Source organism: Triticum dicoccoides, chromosome 1A (assembly GCF_002162155.2).
Source record: "Triticum dicoccoides isolate Atlit2015 ecotype Zavitan chromosome 1A, WEW_v2.0, whole genome shotgun sequence".
Lineage (NCBI taxonomy): Eukaryota > Viridiplantae > Streptophyta > Magnoliopsida > Poales > Poaceae > Triticum > Triticum dicoccoides.
The window spans coordinates 407435232-407451543 of NC_041380.1; the positions used below are offsets into that span (position 1 = coordinate 407435232).

The 16312-nt window shown below is 46.9% G+C and overlaps 1 protein-coding gene and 1 pseudogene across 2 annotated transcripts; one reads left to right on the forward strand and one right to left on the reverse strand.

The window, feature by feature from the left end:
- Window positions 1–1175: 1175 nt before the first annotated feature.
- Window positions 1176–12972, reverse strand: LOC119353408 (annotated as a pseudogene).
- Window positions 12973–13881: 909 nt separating this feature from the next.
- Window positions 13882–14597, forward strand: LOC119295506 (em protein H5). 2 transcript variants are annotated; one of them, XM_037574021.1, is made up of 2 exons: window positions 13882–14064; window positions 14211–14597. In XM_037574021.1, the coding sequence occupies exons 1-2, from the start codon at window positions 13944–13946 to the stop codon at window positions 14369–14371; spliced, it is 282 nt and encodes a 93-aa protein (XP_037429918.1). In that variant the 5' UTR covers window positions 13882–13943; the 3' UTR covers window positions 14372–14597. The 2 variants fall into 2 exon arrangements, with proteins under 2 accessions (XP_037429918.1, XP_037429860.1); XM_037573963.1 differs by having other exon boundaries at window positions 13882–14061; window positions 14148–14597.
- Window positions 14598–16312: the final 1715 nt, after the last annotated feature.

Sequence of the window (16312 nt, forward strand, 5' to 3'; positions counted from 1 at the left end):
GGAGGGCAGCCGCACCCTTGACTCTTGGCGCCTCCCTCTCCCCTGCTACACCTCTCCCTCTCGCAGAAGAACGGCGAAGCCCTGCTGCGATGATTGCTGCATCCACCACCACGCCGTCGTGCTGCTGGATCTTCATCAACCTCTCCTCCCCCCTTGCTGGATCAAGAAGGACAAGACGTCACGCTGACTGTACGTGTGTTGAACACGAAGGTGCCGTCCGTTCGGCGCTAGGATCTCCGGTGATTTGGATCACGTCGAGTACGACTTCCTCATCCCCGTTCTTTGAACGCTTCCGCGCGTGATCTACAAAGGTATGTAGATGCAATCCGATCACTCGTTGCTAGATGAACTCATAGATGGATCTTGGTGAAACCGTAGGAATTTTTTTGTTTTCTGCAACGTTCCCCAACATATACGGTCGTGGCTAAATTTCGTGTTTTGACTCTTTTGACAAACAAAATCAAAATCTGACCCCGGTTTGAAATATTTTCGGGATTTGACCCTTTTGCTACCGCCAGAGTCTCTGGCGGTAGGGTTAGACAGCCTACCGCCCACGTCACTGGCAGTAGGGTGTGACGGAGGGGACGGCGGCCGTCGCCGCGTGCTGACGTGGATAAGTACCCTACCGCCAGGGGCCCTGGCGGTAGGCTGTCTAACCTTACCGCCAGTGCCTCTGCGGTAAGGTGTGGCAGGGTTTTGCCATGCAGACATTCTGTAACGAAAGATGCAAGGGCCCTGGCGGTAGGTTGTCTGATCCTACCGCCAGGACCCCTGGCGGTAGGGTCTTGTGTTTTGCCGTATAGAGCTTCTGTAACGAAATATGAAAGGGCCCTCTCGGTAGGTTCACCCTACCGCCAGGGTGCCTGGCGGTAGGGTCCTCTGTTTTGTTTTTCAAGTTCATTTGGTTGCTTGTTCTCAAATTCAATATGACAGCAATATCACAGCAAGTTTCACAAATATGACAGCAATATCATAGATTTTAAACAATTAAACTTGGGCATCACATAGATCCATATTAAGATAACTTGAAGTGCATATAACATTTCAAACACATAGATCCACAAATAGCAAACACATAGTTCCACGTAGTTTCACAAGCACTAGACAAGTTCAACCAAACGAAGTTCAACCAAACTAAAAGAGCCAAGTATCGAAGAGCATAATCAGTTGCTCCTTCACCTCTTGGAGGTACGGTCCTCGTTACTCTTTGAACGAGTCTCTTCGGTCTTCTTCTTGGGCCGGCGAGGAACCGTTCTCTGGACAGGGTTCGGACTCAGCAAATCCTTCTTTTTCGAATTCCTCTTCGGCAGCTGAGATGCTTGAGATGTTTGAGTTGGTGGAGGTCCATAATATTCATTGTACTCCTCCTCCCCGTTGCTCTCCTCCTCCTCCCCTTCTTCATGTGTGGCCTCCTCCTCCTTCTCCCCTTCTTCATGTGTGGCCTCCTCCTCCTCCTCCTCCCCAACCAACCTAGACGACGGGGGAGCATGGCTCGATGAGCCGATGAGACCCTGTGTGGCTACAGGCTGATAAGCTTCAACTGACCCAGCTCCAGCACACCCAAGCAGCCCTACCAGCTTGCGACAACACTTCACGAACTTCTGCACTCACAATGAAACAAGGGCATAATAAGTATCAGATCGACTGATTGCAGGTGAACAAGATGCATCTGTTCCGAGGAGGCTGGAATTGTACCTTCATCATCCCCCTCACTTTGTTCTCAGATTCTATGCTCCCCGGGAGATCACCTAGTGCATCTGAGGCTTCAAAGATGCATCTGTTCACCTCACCAGACTGCAACGACATAAGTCAGTCACGATGACGAATAAACTAATTTAAATACAACCGTCGGTTCAAACTTACCACTCTGTTGATGAGGGGTGCAAACTCCCTAAATCTACTGTGCATGTCTCTGATGCCGGTCTGGTAGGCCTCTTCCTCGGGGTCATCCCTCTCCAGCTCCGCGATGTCTTCCGCCGTCCACCGAGGCCTGAGACGAAGACGGTGCTTCTGGCCATCATCGTACCACCTCATGTGTCGGCTCAGGTAAGCATCCCAGTCAGTAACTTTCCTCTCCACGTCTTTACAGAACCTCCGTCGGTTCCACTCCGTCGCATGAGTTTTATGCTTCTCTCCCCAGTCTGTGATCGACCGATTCTTCTGCCGGCTCATCCTGCAAGGCATAAGCAACAAGAATCATCATAAGCACAATGAGATCATCATAAGCAACAAGAAACATCATAAGCGTAATGAAATCATGGGCACGGAGAACAAAGCGCTCACAGGTGGAGCGCGTGGCCGCCGGTATCGGTGGGCTGGCCTGGTGGGGTATGCTGATAAATCCCAAATTGTGTGGCCACGCGGTGTGGCAAGTGCCACTCGACGGCGTACACACATATCATGGGCACGATGCACCACCAGAGACCACGGTCTGCATCGCACATCACGTTCAGATCAAAGCCCCACTATCGGTCATGATATGGCCACCAGTTTACCTGTTACATATACATTGGTAAGTTCCCACTCTCGGTCAAAAGTGGAATCAAAGAGAAAGGTGTTGAGCGAGTTCATATACCTGCGTATGCGTCAAAGCGTCCAACTTGTTGGTGTAGGTCTTGTACGAAGTCTTGTTTAGGCCCGTGTAGAGTTTGACAACGTCCCACTCGTAAGCTACGGTGGGGTGTCGAGTCTCGTCGCCGTCTTCGCTATAGGCACCCCACGGGCGTCTTGGCAACTTCTTCGGACGCCCCACCGGCAGCCGCTCCTACATCCAAATGGAGAAGGCCCAGACAAAGCCACCCATATTGGACTTGTCTCCCGTCCTCTGCGTTGCGTCATCAAGCTGCAAAACATCAAATGAGGATCAAATATAAGAAAATGTCATGGACACACTTTCGTAGGTAGGTAGGAAATTAGATCCTCTCTTACCGAACGGTATAGGTAGGCGAGAGATGCGGTCCCCCAACTGTACCCTGCCTCCCAGTCCGCTAGGAAGAAGAGATACGACCAGTTGGCAGAGTTCCCGGAGCTGTCTGGAAACACGACCTCCGTGAGAAGATACCACAGGTAGGCCCTCGCGTACCACTCCATGGTCGTCTCGTCGTCGCCTTCGGGGCATTTCTGGCGGTGCTCCGAGAGCCAGGTCAACGGCACACCGGATGTACAGTTACCCTTGACAGTGGGGCAGTCGCCGATGAGGGCTGCAACCCTCTGCTGCCAGTTGGTCCTCTCCACTCGCCCGGTGAGTGCATGACCCTCGATCGGCATGGCAGTAATCATCGCCCAATCCTCGAGGGTCACCGTCATCTCCCCGCATGACAGATGAAAAGAATGGGTCTCCGGTCGCCACCGGTCAATCAACGCCGTCAGAGCTGCGTGGACAAGCGTCGGCGGCTGACGCTTGAACTGCAACACAAAACCCAACATACGGGCTCTCTTGAAGAACGGCGTGTAGCGCTTGTCGTAGTCCACATGCCCATGAACCCCGTGACCCCTCATGGGCAGTGGCTGGAGCATCTGTCAAAAAGTGAACGCCAAAAGTTAGGAAATTATTTTCATCAATCCGAAAAATTTCATCAAAATTTCATATCACTTACCTCTCCGTTCTCTATGAACCGGGCACGATAACCCTTGTCAAATGCCCAGTCCAGCATGAAGTACCGTGTTCCGATGTTGTCCACAAGAGGTGGCCGCCTTAATAAAATTTCATAAACAAAACCACCACAAGCATAAAGCATACATAAACAAAAAATGAACTCAAATCATATCAACATGCTGTTCGGGAACGTAGCATAAATTCAAAATTTTCCTACGTGTCACCAAGATCTATCTATGGAGTCATCTAGCAACGAGGGAGGAGTGGATCTACATACCCTTGTAGATCGCACGCGGAAGCGTTCAAGAGAACGGGGTTGATGGAGTCGTACTCGTCGTGATAAAAATCACCGATGATCCTAGCGCCGAACGGACGGCACCTCCGCGTTCAACACACGTACGGAGCAGCGACGTCTCCTCCTTCTTGATCCAGCAAGGGGGGAGGAGAGGTTGATGGAGATCCAGCAACACGACGGCGTGGTGGAAGTAGCGGGATTCCAACAGGGCTTCGCCAAGCACTGCGGGAGGAGGGAGATGTGTCATGGGAGGGAGAGGGAGGCGCCAGGGCTTGGGTATGGTTTCCCTCCCTTCCCCCCACTATATATAGGGCCAAGGGAGAGGGGGAGGGCGCAGCCTTGCCCCTTCCTCCAAGGAAGGGTGCGGCCAAGGGGGGGAGGAGTCCATCCTCCCCAAGGCACCTCGGAGGTGCCTTCCCCCTTTAGGACTCTCCCCTCCTCTTGTCCCTTTGGCGCATGGGCCTCTTGGGGCTGGTGCCCTTGGCCCATATAGGCCAAGGCGCACCCCCTACAGCCGATGTGGCCCCCCGGGGCAGGTGGCCCCACCCGGTGGACCCCCGGGACCCTTCCGATGGTCCCGGTACAATATCGATGACCCCGAAACTTGTTCCGATGGCCGAAATAGCACTTCCTATATATAATTCTTTACCTCTGGACCATTCCGGAACTCCTCGTGACGTCCGAGATCTCATCCGGGACTCCGAACAACTTTCGGGTTACCGCATACTAATATCTCTATAACCCTAGCGTCACTGAACCTTAAGTGTGTAGACCCTACGGGTTCGGGAACCATGCAGACATGACCGAGATGACTCTCCGGTCAATAACCAACAGCGGGATCTGGATACCCATGTTGGCTCCCACATGTTCCACGATGATCTCATCGGATGAACCACGATGTCAAGGACTTAATCAATCCCGCATACAATTCCCTTTGTCTATCGGTATGTTACTTCCCCGAGATTAGACCGTCGGTATCCCGATACCTTGTTCAATCTCGTTACCGGCAAGTCTCTTTACTCGTTCCGTAACACATTATCCCGTGATCAACTCCTAGATCACATTGTGCACATTATGATGATGTCCTACCGAGTGGGCCCAGAGATACCTCTCCGTTTACACGGAGTGACAAATCCCAGTCTCGATTCGTGCCAACCCAACAGACACTTTCAGAGATACCTGTAGTGTTCCTTTATAGCCACCCAGTTACGTTGTGACGTTTGGCACACCCAAAGTATTCCTACGGTATCCGGGAGTTGCACAATCTCATGGTCTAAGGAAATGATACTTGACATTAGAAAAGCTTTAGCGAATGAACTACACGATCCTTGTGCTAGGCTTAGGATTGGGTCTTGTCCATCACATCATTCTCCTAATGATGTGATCCCGTTATCAACGACATCCAATGTCCATGGTCAGGAAACCGTAACCATCTATTGATTAACGAGCTAGTCAACTAGAGGTTTACTAGGGACATGGTGTTGTCTATGTATCCACACATGTATCTGAGTTTCCTATCAATACAATTCTAGCATGGATAATAAACGATTATCATGAACAAGGAAATATAATAATAACTAATTTATTATTGCTTCTAGGGCATATTTCCAACAGTCTCCCACTTGCACTAGAGTCAATAATCTAGTTCACATCGCCATGTGATTAACACTCACAGGTCACATCGCCATGTGACCAACATCCAAAGAGTTTACTAGTGTCACTAAACTAGTTCACATCATCATGTGATTAAGACTCAATGAGTTCTGGGTTTGATCATGTTTTGCTTGTGAGAGAGGTTTTAGTCAACGGGTCTGAATCTTTCAGATCCGTATGTACTTTGCAAATCTCTATGTCATCTTGTAGATGCAGCTACTACGCTATATTTGGAGCCATTTCAAATAACTGTTCTACTTGGAGCTATTCTAAATTGTTGCTCCATTATACGTATCCGGTATCTCTACTCAGAGCTATCCGGATAGGTGTTAAGCTTGCATCGACGTAACTCTTTACGACGAACTCTTTTACCACCTCCATAATCGAGAAAATTTCTTAGTCCACTAGTTACTAAGGATAACTTTGACCGCTGTCTTGTGATCCACTCCTGGATCACCTTTGTACCCTCTTGCCAGACATGTGGCAAGGCACACATCAGGTGCGGTACTCAGCATGGCATACCGTATAGAGCCTATGACAAAAGCATAGGGGACGGCATTCGTCCTTTCTCTTTCTTCTGCCGTGGTCGAGCTTTAAGTCTTAACTTCATACCTTACATCTCAGGCAAGAACTCCTTCTTTGACTGATCCATCTTGAACACCTTCAAGATCATGTCAAGGTATGTGCTCATTTGAAAGTACTATTAAGCGTTTTGATCTATCCTTATAGATCTTAATGCTCAATACTCAAGTAGCCTAATCCAGGTTTTCCATTGAAAAACACTTTTCAAATAACCCTATATGTTTCCAGAAATTCTACGTCATTTCTGATCAACAATATGTCAACATATATTTATCAGAAATTCTATAGTGCTCCCATTCACTTCTTTGGAAATACAAGTTTCTCATAAACTTTGTATACACCCAAAATCTTTGATCATCTCACCAAAGCATACATTCCAACTCCGAGATGCTTACTCCAGTCCTTAGAAGGATTGCTGGAGCTTTGCATACTTATTAGCATCTTTCAGGATTGACAAAACCTTCCGGTTGTATCACATACAACCTTTCCTCAAGAAAATCGTCGAGGAAACAATGTTTTGACATCCTATCTGCAAGATTTCATAAATAATGCAGTAATCGCTAATATAATTCCAACAGACTCTTAGCATCGCTACGAGTGAGAAAGTCTCATCGTAGTCAACTCCTTGAACTTGTCGGAAAACATCTTAACGACAAGTCGAGCTTTCTTAATGGTGACATTTACCATCATTGTCCGTCTTCCTTTTAAAATCCATCTGTACTCAATAGCCTTACGACCATCGAGCCGTTCTGCCAAAGTCTACACTTTGTTTTCATACATGGATCCTCTCTCGGATTTTATGGCCTCGAGCCATTTATCGGAATCCGGGCCCACCATTGCTTCTCCATAGCTCGTAGGTTCATTGTTGTCTAGCAACATGACTTCCAAGACATGATTACGTACCAGTCTGAAGTAGTACGCATCCTTGTCATCCCACGAGGTTTGGTAGTGACTTGATCTGAAGTTTCATGATCACTATCATAAGCTTCCACTTCAGTTGGTGTAGGTGCCATAGGAACAATTTCCTGTGCCCTGCTACACACTAGTTGAAGAGACGGTTCAATAACCTCGTCAAGTCTCCACCATCCTCTCTCTCAATTATTTCGAGTGAAACTTTTCCTCGAGAAAGGACCCGATTCTGGAAACAATCCCTTATTGCTTTCAGATCTGAGACAGGAGGTATACCCAACTGTTTTGGGTGTCCTATGAAGATGCATTTATCCGCTTTGGGTTCGAGCTTATCAGCCTGAAACTTTTTCACATAAGCGTCGCAGCCCCAAACTTTTTAAAGAAATGACAGCTTAGGTTTCTCTAAACCATAGTTCATACAGTGTCATCTCATCGGAATTACGTGGTGCCCTATTTAAAGTGAATGTGGTTGTCCCTAATGCCTAACCCATAAACTATCGTGGTAATTCGATAAGAGACATCATGGTATGCATCATATCCAATAGGGTGCAATTATGATGTTCGGACACACCATCACACTATGGTGTTCCAGGTTGTATCAGTTGTGAAACAATTTCCACAATGTCTTAATTCTGTGCCAAACTCGTGATTCAGATATTCACCTCTATGATCATATCATAGATCTTTTATCCTCTTGTCACGACGATCTTTCAACTTCACCCTGAAATTACTTGAACCTTTCAATAATTCAGACTCATGATTCATCAAGTAAATATACTCAACATCTACTCAAATCATCTGTGAAGTAAGAAATAACGATATCCACTACATGCCTCAGCACTCATTGGACTGCACACATCAAAATGTATTACTTCCAGCAAGTTGCTTTCTGGTTCCATTTTACTGAAACCGAGGCTTTCAGTCATCTTGCCCATGTGGTATAATTTGCATGTCTCAAGTGATTCAAAATCAAGTGAGTTCAAACGGTCCATCTGCATGGAGTTTCTTCATGCATATACACCAATAGACATGGTTCGCATGTCTCAAACTTTTCAAAAACGAGTGAGCCCAAAGATCCATCAACATGGAGCTTCTTCATGCGTTTTATACCGATATGACTTAAGTGGCAGTGCCACAAGTAGGTGATACTATCATTACTATCTTATATCTTTTGGCATGAACATGTGTATCACTACGATCGAGATTCAATTAACCATTCATTTTAGGCGTAAGACCATTGAAGGCATTATTCAAATAAACAGAGTAACAATTATTCTCTTAAATGAATAACTGTATTGCGATAATCATAATCCAATCATGTCTATGCTCAACGCAAACACCAAATAACCATTATTTAGGTTTAACACCAATCTCGATGGTAGAGGGAGCGTGCGATGCTTGATCATATCAACATTGGAAACACTTCCAACACATATCGTCAGCTCACCTTTAGCTAGTCTCCGTTTATTTCGTAGCTTTTATTTCGAGTTACTAACACTTAGCAACCGAACCGGTATCTAATACCCTGGTGCTACTAGGAGTACTAGTAAAGTACACATTAATATAATGTATATCCAATATACTTCTGTCGACCTTGCCTGCCTTCTCATCTACCAAGTATCTAGGGTAGTTCTGCTTCAGTGACCGTTCCCCTCATTACAGAAGCACTTAGTCTCGGGTTTGGGTTCAATCTTGGGTTTCTTCACTAGAGCAGCAGCTGATTTGCCGTTTCATGAAGTATCCCTTCTTGCCCTTGCCCTTCTTGAAACTAGTGGTTTCACCAACCATCAACAATTGATGCTCCTACTTGATTTCTACTTTTGTGGTGTCACACATCGCGAATATCTCAAGGATCATCATATATGTCCCTGATATATTATAGTTCATCACGAAGCTCTAGCAGCTTGGTGGTAATGACTTCGGAGAAACATCACTATCTCATTTGGAAGATCAACTCCCACTTGATTCAAATGATTGTTGTACTCAGACAATATGAGCACAAGCTCAACAATTGAGCTTTTCTCCTTAGTTTGCAGGCTAAGAAAATCGTCGGAGGTCTCATACCTCTTGACGTGGGCACGAGTCTGAAATCCCAATTTCAGTCCTTGGAACATCTCATATGTTCTGCGATGTTTCAAAAACGTCTTTGGTGCCTCAATTTTAAACCATTTAGCATTACGCATTGAACTATCATGTAGTCATCAAAACGTGTATGTCAGATGTTCGCAACATCCACAGACGATGTTCGAGGTTCAGCACACTGAGCGGTGCATTAAGGACATAAGCCTTCTATGAAGCAATGAGGACAATCCTCAGTTTACGGACCTAGTCCGCATAATTGCTACTATCAACTTTCAACTAATTTTTTTAGGAACATATCTAAACAGTAGAACTATAGCGTGAGCTACGACATAATTTGCAAAATCCTTTTGACTATGTTCAGGATAATTAAGTTCATCTTATAAACTCCCACTGAGATAGACATCCCTTTAGTCATCTAAGTGATTACATGATCCGAGTCAACTAGGCCGTGTCCGATCATCACGTGAGACGGACTAGTCAACGTCGGTGAACATCTTCATGTTGATCGTATCTACCATACGACTCATGCTCGACCTTTCGGTCTTCTGTGTTTCGAGGCCATGTCTATACACATGCTAGGCTCGTCAAGTCAACCTAAGTGTTTGCATGTGTAAATCTGTCTTACACCCGTTGTATGTGAATGTTTGGATCAAACACCCGATCATCACATGGTGCATTGAAACAACAAACTGTCGCAATGGTGCACAGTTAGGGGGAACACTTTCTTGAAATTTTAATGAGGGATCATCTTATTTACTACCGTCGTTCTAAGCAAATAAGATGTATAAACATGATAAACATCACATGCAATCAAATAGTGACATGATATGGCCAATATCATATAGCTCCTTTTGATCTCCATCTTCGGGGCTCCATGATCATCTTGTCACCGGCATGACACCATGATCTCCATCATCATGATCTCCATCATTGTGTCTCCATGAAGTTGTCTCGCCAACTTATTACTTCTACTACTACAGCTAACGGTTAACAATAAAGTAAAGTAATTACATGACGTTTATGTTGACACGCAGGTCATAAATAAATTAAGACAACTCCTATGGCTCCTGCCGGTTGTCATACTCATCGACATGCAAGTCGTGATTCCTATTACAAGAACATGATCAATCTCATACATCACATATATCATTCATCACATCCTTTTAGCCATATCACATCACATAGCATACCCTGCAAAAACAAGTTAGACGTCCTCTAATTGTTGTTTGCATGTTTTACGTGGCTGCTATGGGTTTCTAGCAAGAACGTTTCTTACCTACGCAAAACCACAACGTGATATGCCAATTGCTATTTACCCTTCATAAGGACCCTTTTCATCGAATCCGACCCGACTAAAGCAGGAGAGACAGACACCCGCCAGCCACCTTATGCAACTAGTGCATGTTTGTCGGTGGAACCGGTCTCACGTAAGCATACGTGTAAGGTTGGTCCGGGCCGCTTCATCCCACAATGCCGTCGAATCAAGATAAGACTAATAACGGCAAGCATATTGAACAAAATCAACGCCCACAACTTCTTTGTGTTCTACTCGTGCATAGTAACTACGCATAGACCTAGCTCATGATGCCATTGTTGGGGAACGTAGCATAAATTCAAAATTTTCCTACGTGTCACCAAGATCTATCTATAGAGTCATCTAGCAACGAGGAAGGAGTGGATCTACATACCCTTGTAGATCGCGCGCGGAAGCGTTCAAGAGAACGGGGTTGATGGAGTCGTACTCGTCGTGATAAAAATCACCGATGATCCTAGCGCCGAACGGACGGCACCTCCGCGTTCAACACACGTACGGAGCAGCGATGTATCCTCCTTCTTGATCCAGCAAGGGGGGAGGAGAGGTTGATGGAGATCCAGCAACACGACGGCGTGGTGGAAGTAGCGGGATTCCAACAGGGCTTCGCCAAGCGCTGCGGGAGGAGGGAGATGTGTCATGGGAGGGAGAGGGAGGCGCCAGGGCTTGGGTATGGTTTCCCTCCCTTCCCCCCACTATATATAGGGCCAAGGGAGAGGGGGAGGGCGCAGCCTTGCCCCTTCCTCCAAGGAAGGGTGCGGCCAAGGGGGGGAGGAGTCCATCCTCCCCAAGGCACCTCGGAGGTGCCTTCCCCCTTTAGGACTCTCCCCTCCTCTTGTCCCTTTGGCGCATGGGCCTCTTGGGGCTGGTGCCCTTGGCCCATATAGGCCAAGGCGCACCCCCTACAGCCCATGTGGCCCCCCGGGGCAGGTGGCCCCACCCGGTGGACCCCCGGGACCCTTCCGGTGGTCCCGGTACAATACCGATGACCCCGAAACTTGTTCCGATGGCCGAAATAGCACTTCCTATATATAATTCTTTACCTCTGAACAATTCCGGAACTCCTCGTGACGTCCGGGATCTCATCCGGGACTCCGAACAACTTTCGGGTTACCGCATACTAATATCTCTATAACCCTAGCGTCACTGAACCTTAAGTGTGTAGACCCTACGGGTTCGGGAACCATGCAGACATGACCGAGATGACTCTCCGGTCAATAACCAACAGCGGGATCTGGATACCCATGTTGGCTCCCACATGTTTCACGATGATCTCATCGGATGAACCACGATGTCAAGGACTTAATCAATCCCGCATACAATTCCCTTTGTCTATCGGTATGTTACTTCCCCGAGATTCGATCGTCGGTATCCCGATACCTTGTTCAATCTCGTTACCGGCAAGTCTCTTTACTCGTTCCGTAACACATCATCCCGTGATCAACTCCTAGATCACATTGTGCACATTATGATGATGTCCTACCGAGTGGGCCCAGAGATACCTCTCCGTTTACACGGAGTGACAAATCCCAGTCTCGATTCGTGCCAACCCAACAGACACTTTCGAAGATACCTGTAGTGTTCCTTTATAGCCACCCAGTTACGTTGTGACGTTTGGCACACCCAAAGTATTCCTACGGTATCCGGGAGTTGCACAATCTCATGGTCTAAGGAAATGATACTTGACATTAGAAAAGCTTTAGCGAACGAACTACACGATCCTTGTGCTAGGCTTAGGATTGGGTCTTGTCCATCACATCATTCTCCTAATGATGTGATCCCGTTATCAACGACATCCAATGTCCATGGTCAGGAAACCGTAACCATCTATTGATTAACGAGCTAGTCAACTAGAGGCTTACTAGGGACATGGTGTTGTCTATGTATCCACACATGTATCTGAGTTTCCTATCAATACAATTCTAGCATGGATAATAAACGATTATCATGAACAAGGAAATATAATAATAACTAATTTATTATTGCCTCTAGGGCATATTTCCAACACATGCATCATATCAAAATAAAATTTTAAGCATATTCCTCCAACAGCAACTACTACACATGATGGATCAAATCATATCAACATGCATCATATCAAAAAAAATCCTCCAACATACATCATATCATCATATTTTTAAATAAATTTTTCCAAACAACATCTTCATATCATCATATCAACATGCATCATCAAACTAGGGTTCATCTTCACACTAGATCATATCATCATATCAACATGCATCATCAAACTAGGGTTCATCCTCATATCAACATTACATCATAATTTTTTTAACAAAAGAAAATTATGAACTAGGGTTCATCTTCACACTAACATATGAACTATTGATTAGAGTTCATATCCAATACCACTAGTTACTGAAGAACTAAGAACTACAACTACAATCAATCTTAGGTGAAAAAAAAATCCAATCTAAGTTCAAAAATATGAGGGATTTCAAGCAAATAATGTGTCGAATCGGAAGCAAGTTTGCAAAAACTAATTGGAGGGATTGGAGGAGCTTACGTTTCTCTCTTCGGGGCCATCTCGATCCGCAAAAACGATCAACAAACGATGAAGATCCGAGAAAGGGAGTGGAGGAGATGAGAGAGGAAGAGAGGGGCAACTTGGGGGAGAAAAAGAAGAAATGCCGACGGGGGGAGGGGGAGGGGTGGGGAGATGGGCAGGGGCGCGGGGATTTCGGCGGAAATAACTGCCCGGACCCTACCGCCAGGGCCCCTGGCGGTAGGGTTAGACAGGCTACCGCCAGGTGCCCTGGCGGCAGGGTGCGACGGAGAGGGACGGTGGCCGTTTCCGCGTGCTGACGTGGATAAGTACCCTACCGTCAGGGGCCCTGTCGGTAGGCTGTCTATCTCTGACGGTAAGAAAAATGATCAAATCCTGAAAAAAATTCAAATCAGGGTTAGATCTTGAAATTGTTCGTCAAAAGAGTTTTTGAAACTGGGTTCGTCAAAAGAGTCAAAACACAAAATTTTGCCTACGGCCGTGCGCACATATATGCCCATGGCCACGCATGCTCGCACATGTCGTACGTCCCTCCGTAGCCCAGAGCCTTGCATGAGGCACGCCGCGGTACAGCATGGCGAGTCCACGACGCGCAGTCTCCGACCGGCCGCCGAACACCCGAGCATGGCGAGTGCTAGAACCATGATCCTAGCTACGTGCCAACCGGACAACGCACGAGTCGCCAGCATTAGCAGCTCATCCCCACTTCCTCGGACAACCCGTGCACACACATTCGGTGCCCATGCGAGCTACCACGTGTCGTCCCTCCAGAGGCTTGCATGCACGACGCGCGTCGACAGAGCAGGAACGAGGAGAGGTACACGCGCTGGCTCCCGGCCACCCGACGCACCTCCTCGCCGGCTATATAAAGGCGACGCCGATGGCTCCTCCGCCATCAGCATCAGGCAATCACAGAGCACCACGAGCAATCGCATACCAAAACCTACGTCCGCTTACGGTATCCGTTTAGCTAGCTCCCAGGCAGCGAGCAATGGCTTCCGGTCAGCAGGAGAGGTCGGAGCTGGACCGCATGGCCCGCGAGGGGGAGACCGTCGTCCCCGGCGGCACCGGTGGGAAGAGCCTCGAGGCGCAGGAGCACCTCGCCGACGGTATGCTTCCTCTACTTGCGTTTCGCCTGAGCGATCTGTGACTTCTGGTACTCATTACTGGCGTTGTTGTGTACGCATTTGTGCAGGGCGCAGCCGCGGCGGGGAGACTCGGAAGGAGCAGCTCGGGGAGGAGGGGTACCGCGAGATGGGGCACAAGGGCGGGGAGACTCGCAAGGAGCAGCTCGGGGAGGAGGGGTACCGCGAGATGGGGCGCAAGGGCGGGCTGAGCACCATGGAGGAGTCTGGTGGCGAGCGCGCCGCCAGGGAGGGCATCGAGATCGATGAGTCCAAGTTCAAGACCAAGTCCTAAGTAATGTAGGTCAAGATGTCCCAGTGTCTAGCTGAGTAGCTAGCTAGTAGTGAGCAAGCTGTCTGCTCATGTTTGTAGTAATGAATAATGTAGGTGAAGGTCAGGTCTTGACATGACGAGAGCACGCACGTAGGCGATCGCATGTACTGTGATCATGTGTGCGTTAGGTGTCTTAGCTTGTAGTAGTGACCATGTGTTCTTCAGGTGTCCTAGCTTGTAGTAGGTGTCGTTGTGGCCCGTGAGTCAGCTTGCTAATGTATGTGAGTCGTTGTTAAATCAGGTCGATGTTGAATCAGAACGTGGGCTCTTAAATTGTTTTCTTGAACTGGGTAGAGAGGAACAACTCCCGGCCGTACTGGTACATGAACAAATGGTTGCTGGTTGGCATCATCGATGGCAAGGTAGGCGGCCGCATCAATACCTGCGGTCCACCACTTAGGTGCTGCTTCCCATGACCGTCCTCAAGGAGAGAGGCTTTGTTGTGGAATCCCTCGGATCTGAATTCGCCCCTTCCAGGCCTAGTTGCATAGTCGTCCTCGGAAGAGGAACGACATGGGAGGAGGGATCCTTGTTGTGGAATCCCTCGGATCTGAATTCGCCCCTTCCAGGCCTAGTTGCATAGTCGTCCTCGGAAGAGGAACGACATGGGAGGAGGGATCCTTGTTGTGGAATCCCTCGGATCTGAATTCGCCCCTTCCAGGCCTAGTTGCATAGTCGTCCTCGGAAGAGGAACGACATGGGAGGAGGGATGCACGGCCGAGGATGAGGGCCTCGGGTGTGGGGAAGCAGAAAGAGCATGTGCCACATTGGTAGGTGCATAGTCGATGTTGGTGTGGGTTAGGGTTTAGGGCCATGAATGACATCTTGGCAAGCAGAAAAGCATGTGCCACATTGGTCGGTGCATAGTCGATGTTGTTGTGGGTTAGGGTTTAGGGCCATGAATGACATCTGGGCAAGCAGAAGAGCATGTGCCACATTGGACGGTGCATGACTAGTTGATGTTGGTGTGGGTCAGGCCGTTAGGGTTTACGGCCATGAATGACATCTAGTTAAGCATTGTAAGAAAATATAGCACGGCCAATGCCATCTGCTTAAGCATTGCAAGAAAATATAGCACGGCCATGTGACTATTTACAAATTTTCTAAGTACAATGATATCCATTATCTCAGGATTTTTTTCCCTTTTGTAAATTTGCCATGTGATGACTGCAACATTTTCAAAATTTGCCATGCTCTAGAGAAACATTTCCCCCCTTAATTTGCCATGTGACTATTAAAAAAATCTAAATCGTTGCCATGATTTTAGGAAACACAATTTGTGCCATGTGATCAGTATAAACATTTCAAACTTTACCATGTTCTAGAGAACAAATTTTCTTAAATTTTGCCATGTGAATATCTTACATTTTTTCCTAAATCTTGCTATGATTTAGGAATTAAAATTATCTCAATTTTTAAGCTAACACTGCAAACCTTTCCAAGTTTACCATTTTTTAGAGAACAAAATTTCTTAAATTTCACGTCTGACTAATCTTTTCAACAAAATTTGTAAATCTTACCATGGTTTAGTAGTTGAAAATATCTCAATTTCCATGTGACCATGTCAACTCATTTGATTGTTTCTATTTTTTTCCTATTTATTCCCCTACATTGTGGGAACTTCCGAACTTGTTTGTGTGCAAGAATTTATACACATGCAATCTTCGACTTGTAGTGTCTTTTCTCCTAGATCATGACAAACTTTTGTTTTCCTGTGACAGCTTTATACATATGTTAACGAACTGTTTTACATGGTAAATTTATGCTCTCTATCACAGTAAATTTATACTCTCTCCGTCCCATAATGTAAGAACGTTTTCCAAACTATGCGAGCTTGAAAAATGTTCTTATGTTTGGGACGGAGGGAGTATTTTACAACATGGCAACCTCCTTCTATCCATA

What these genes read in the sequence shown, in the direction of transcription:
- LOC119295506 (XM_037573963.1), top strand. Translation starts at nt 13,944, where the DNA reads ATGGCTTCCGGTCAGCAGGAGAGGTCGGAGCTGGACCGCATGGCCCGC. An exon ending in GCAGGAGCACCTCGCCGACG is followed by an intron (nt 14,062 to 14,147) that starts GTATGCTTCCTC and finishes GCATTTGTGCAG; the next exon opens with GGCGCAGCCGCGGCGGGGAG.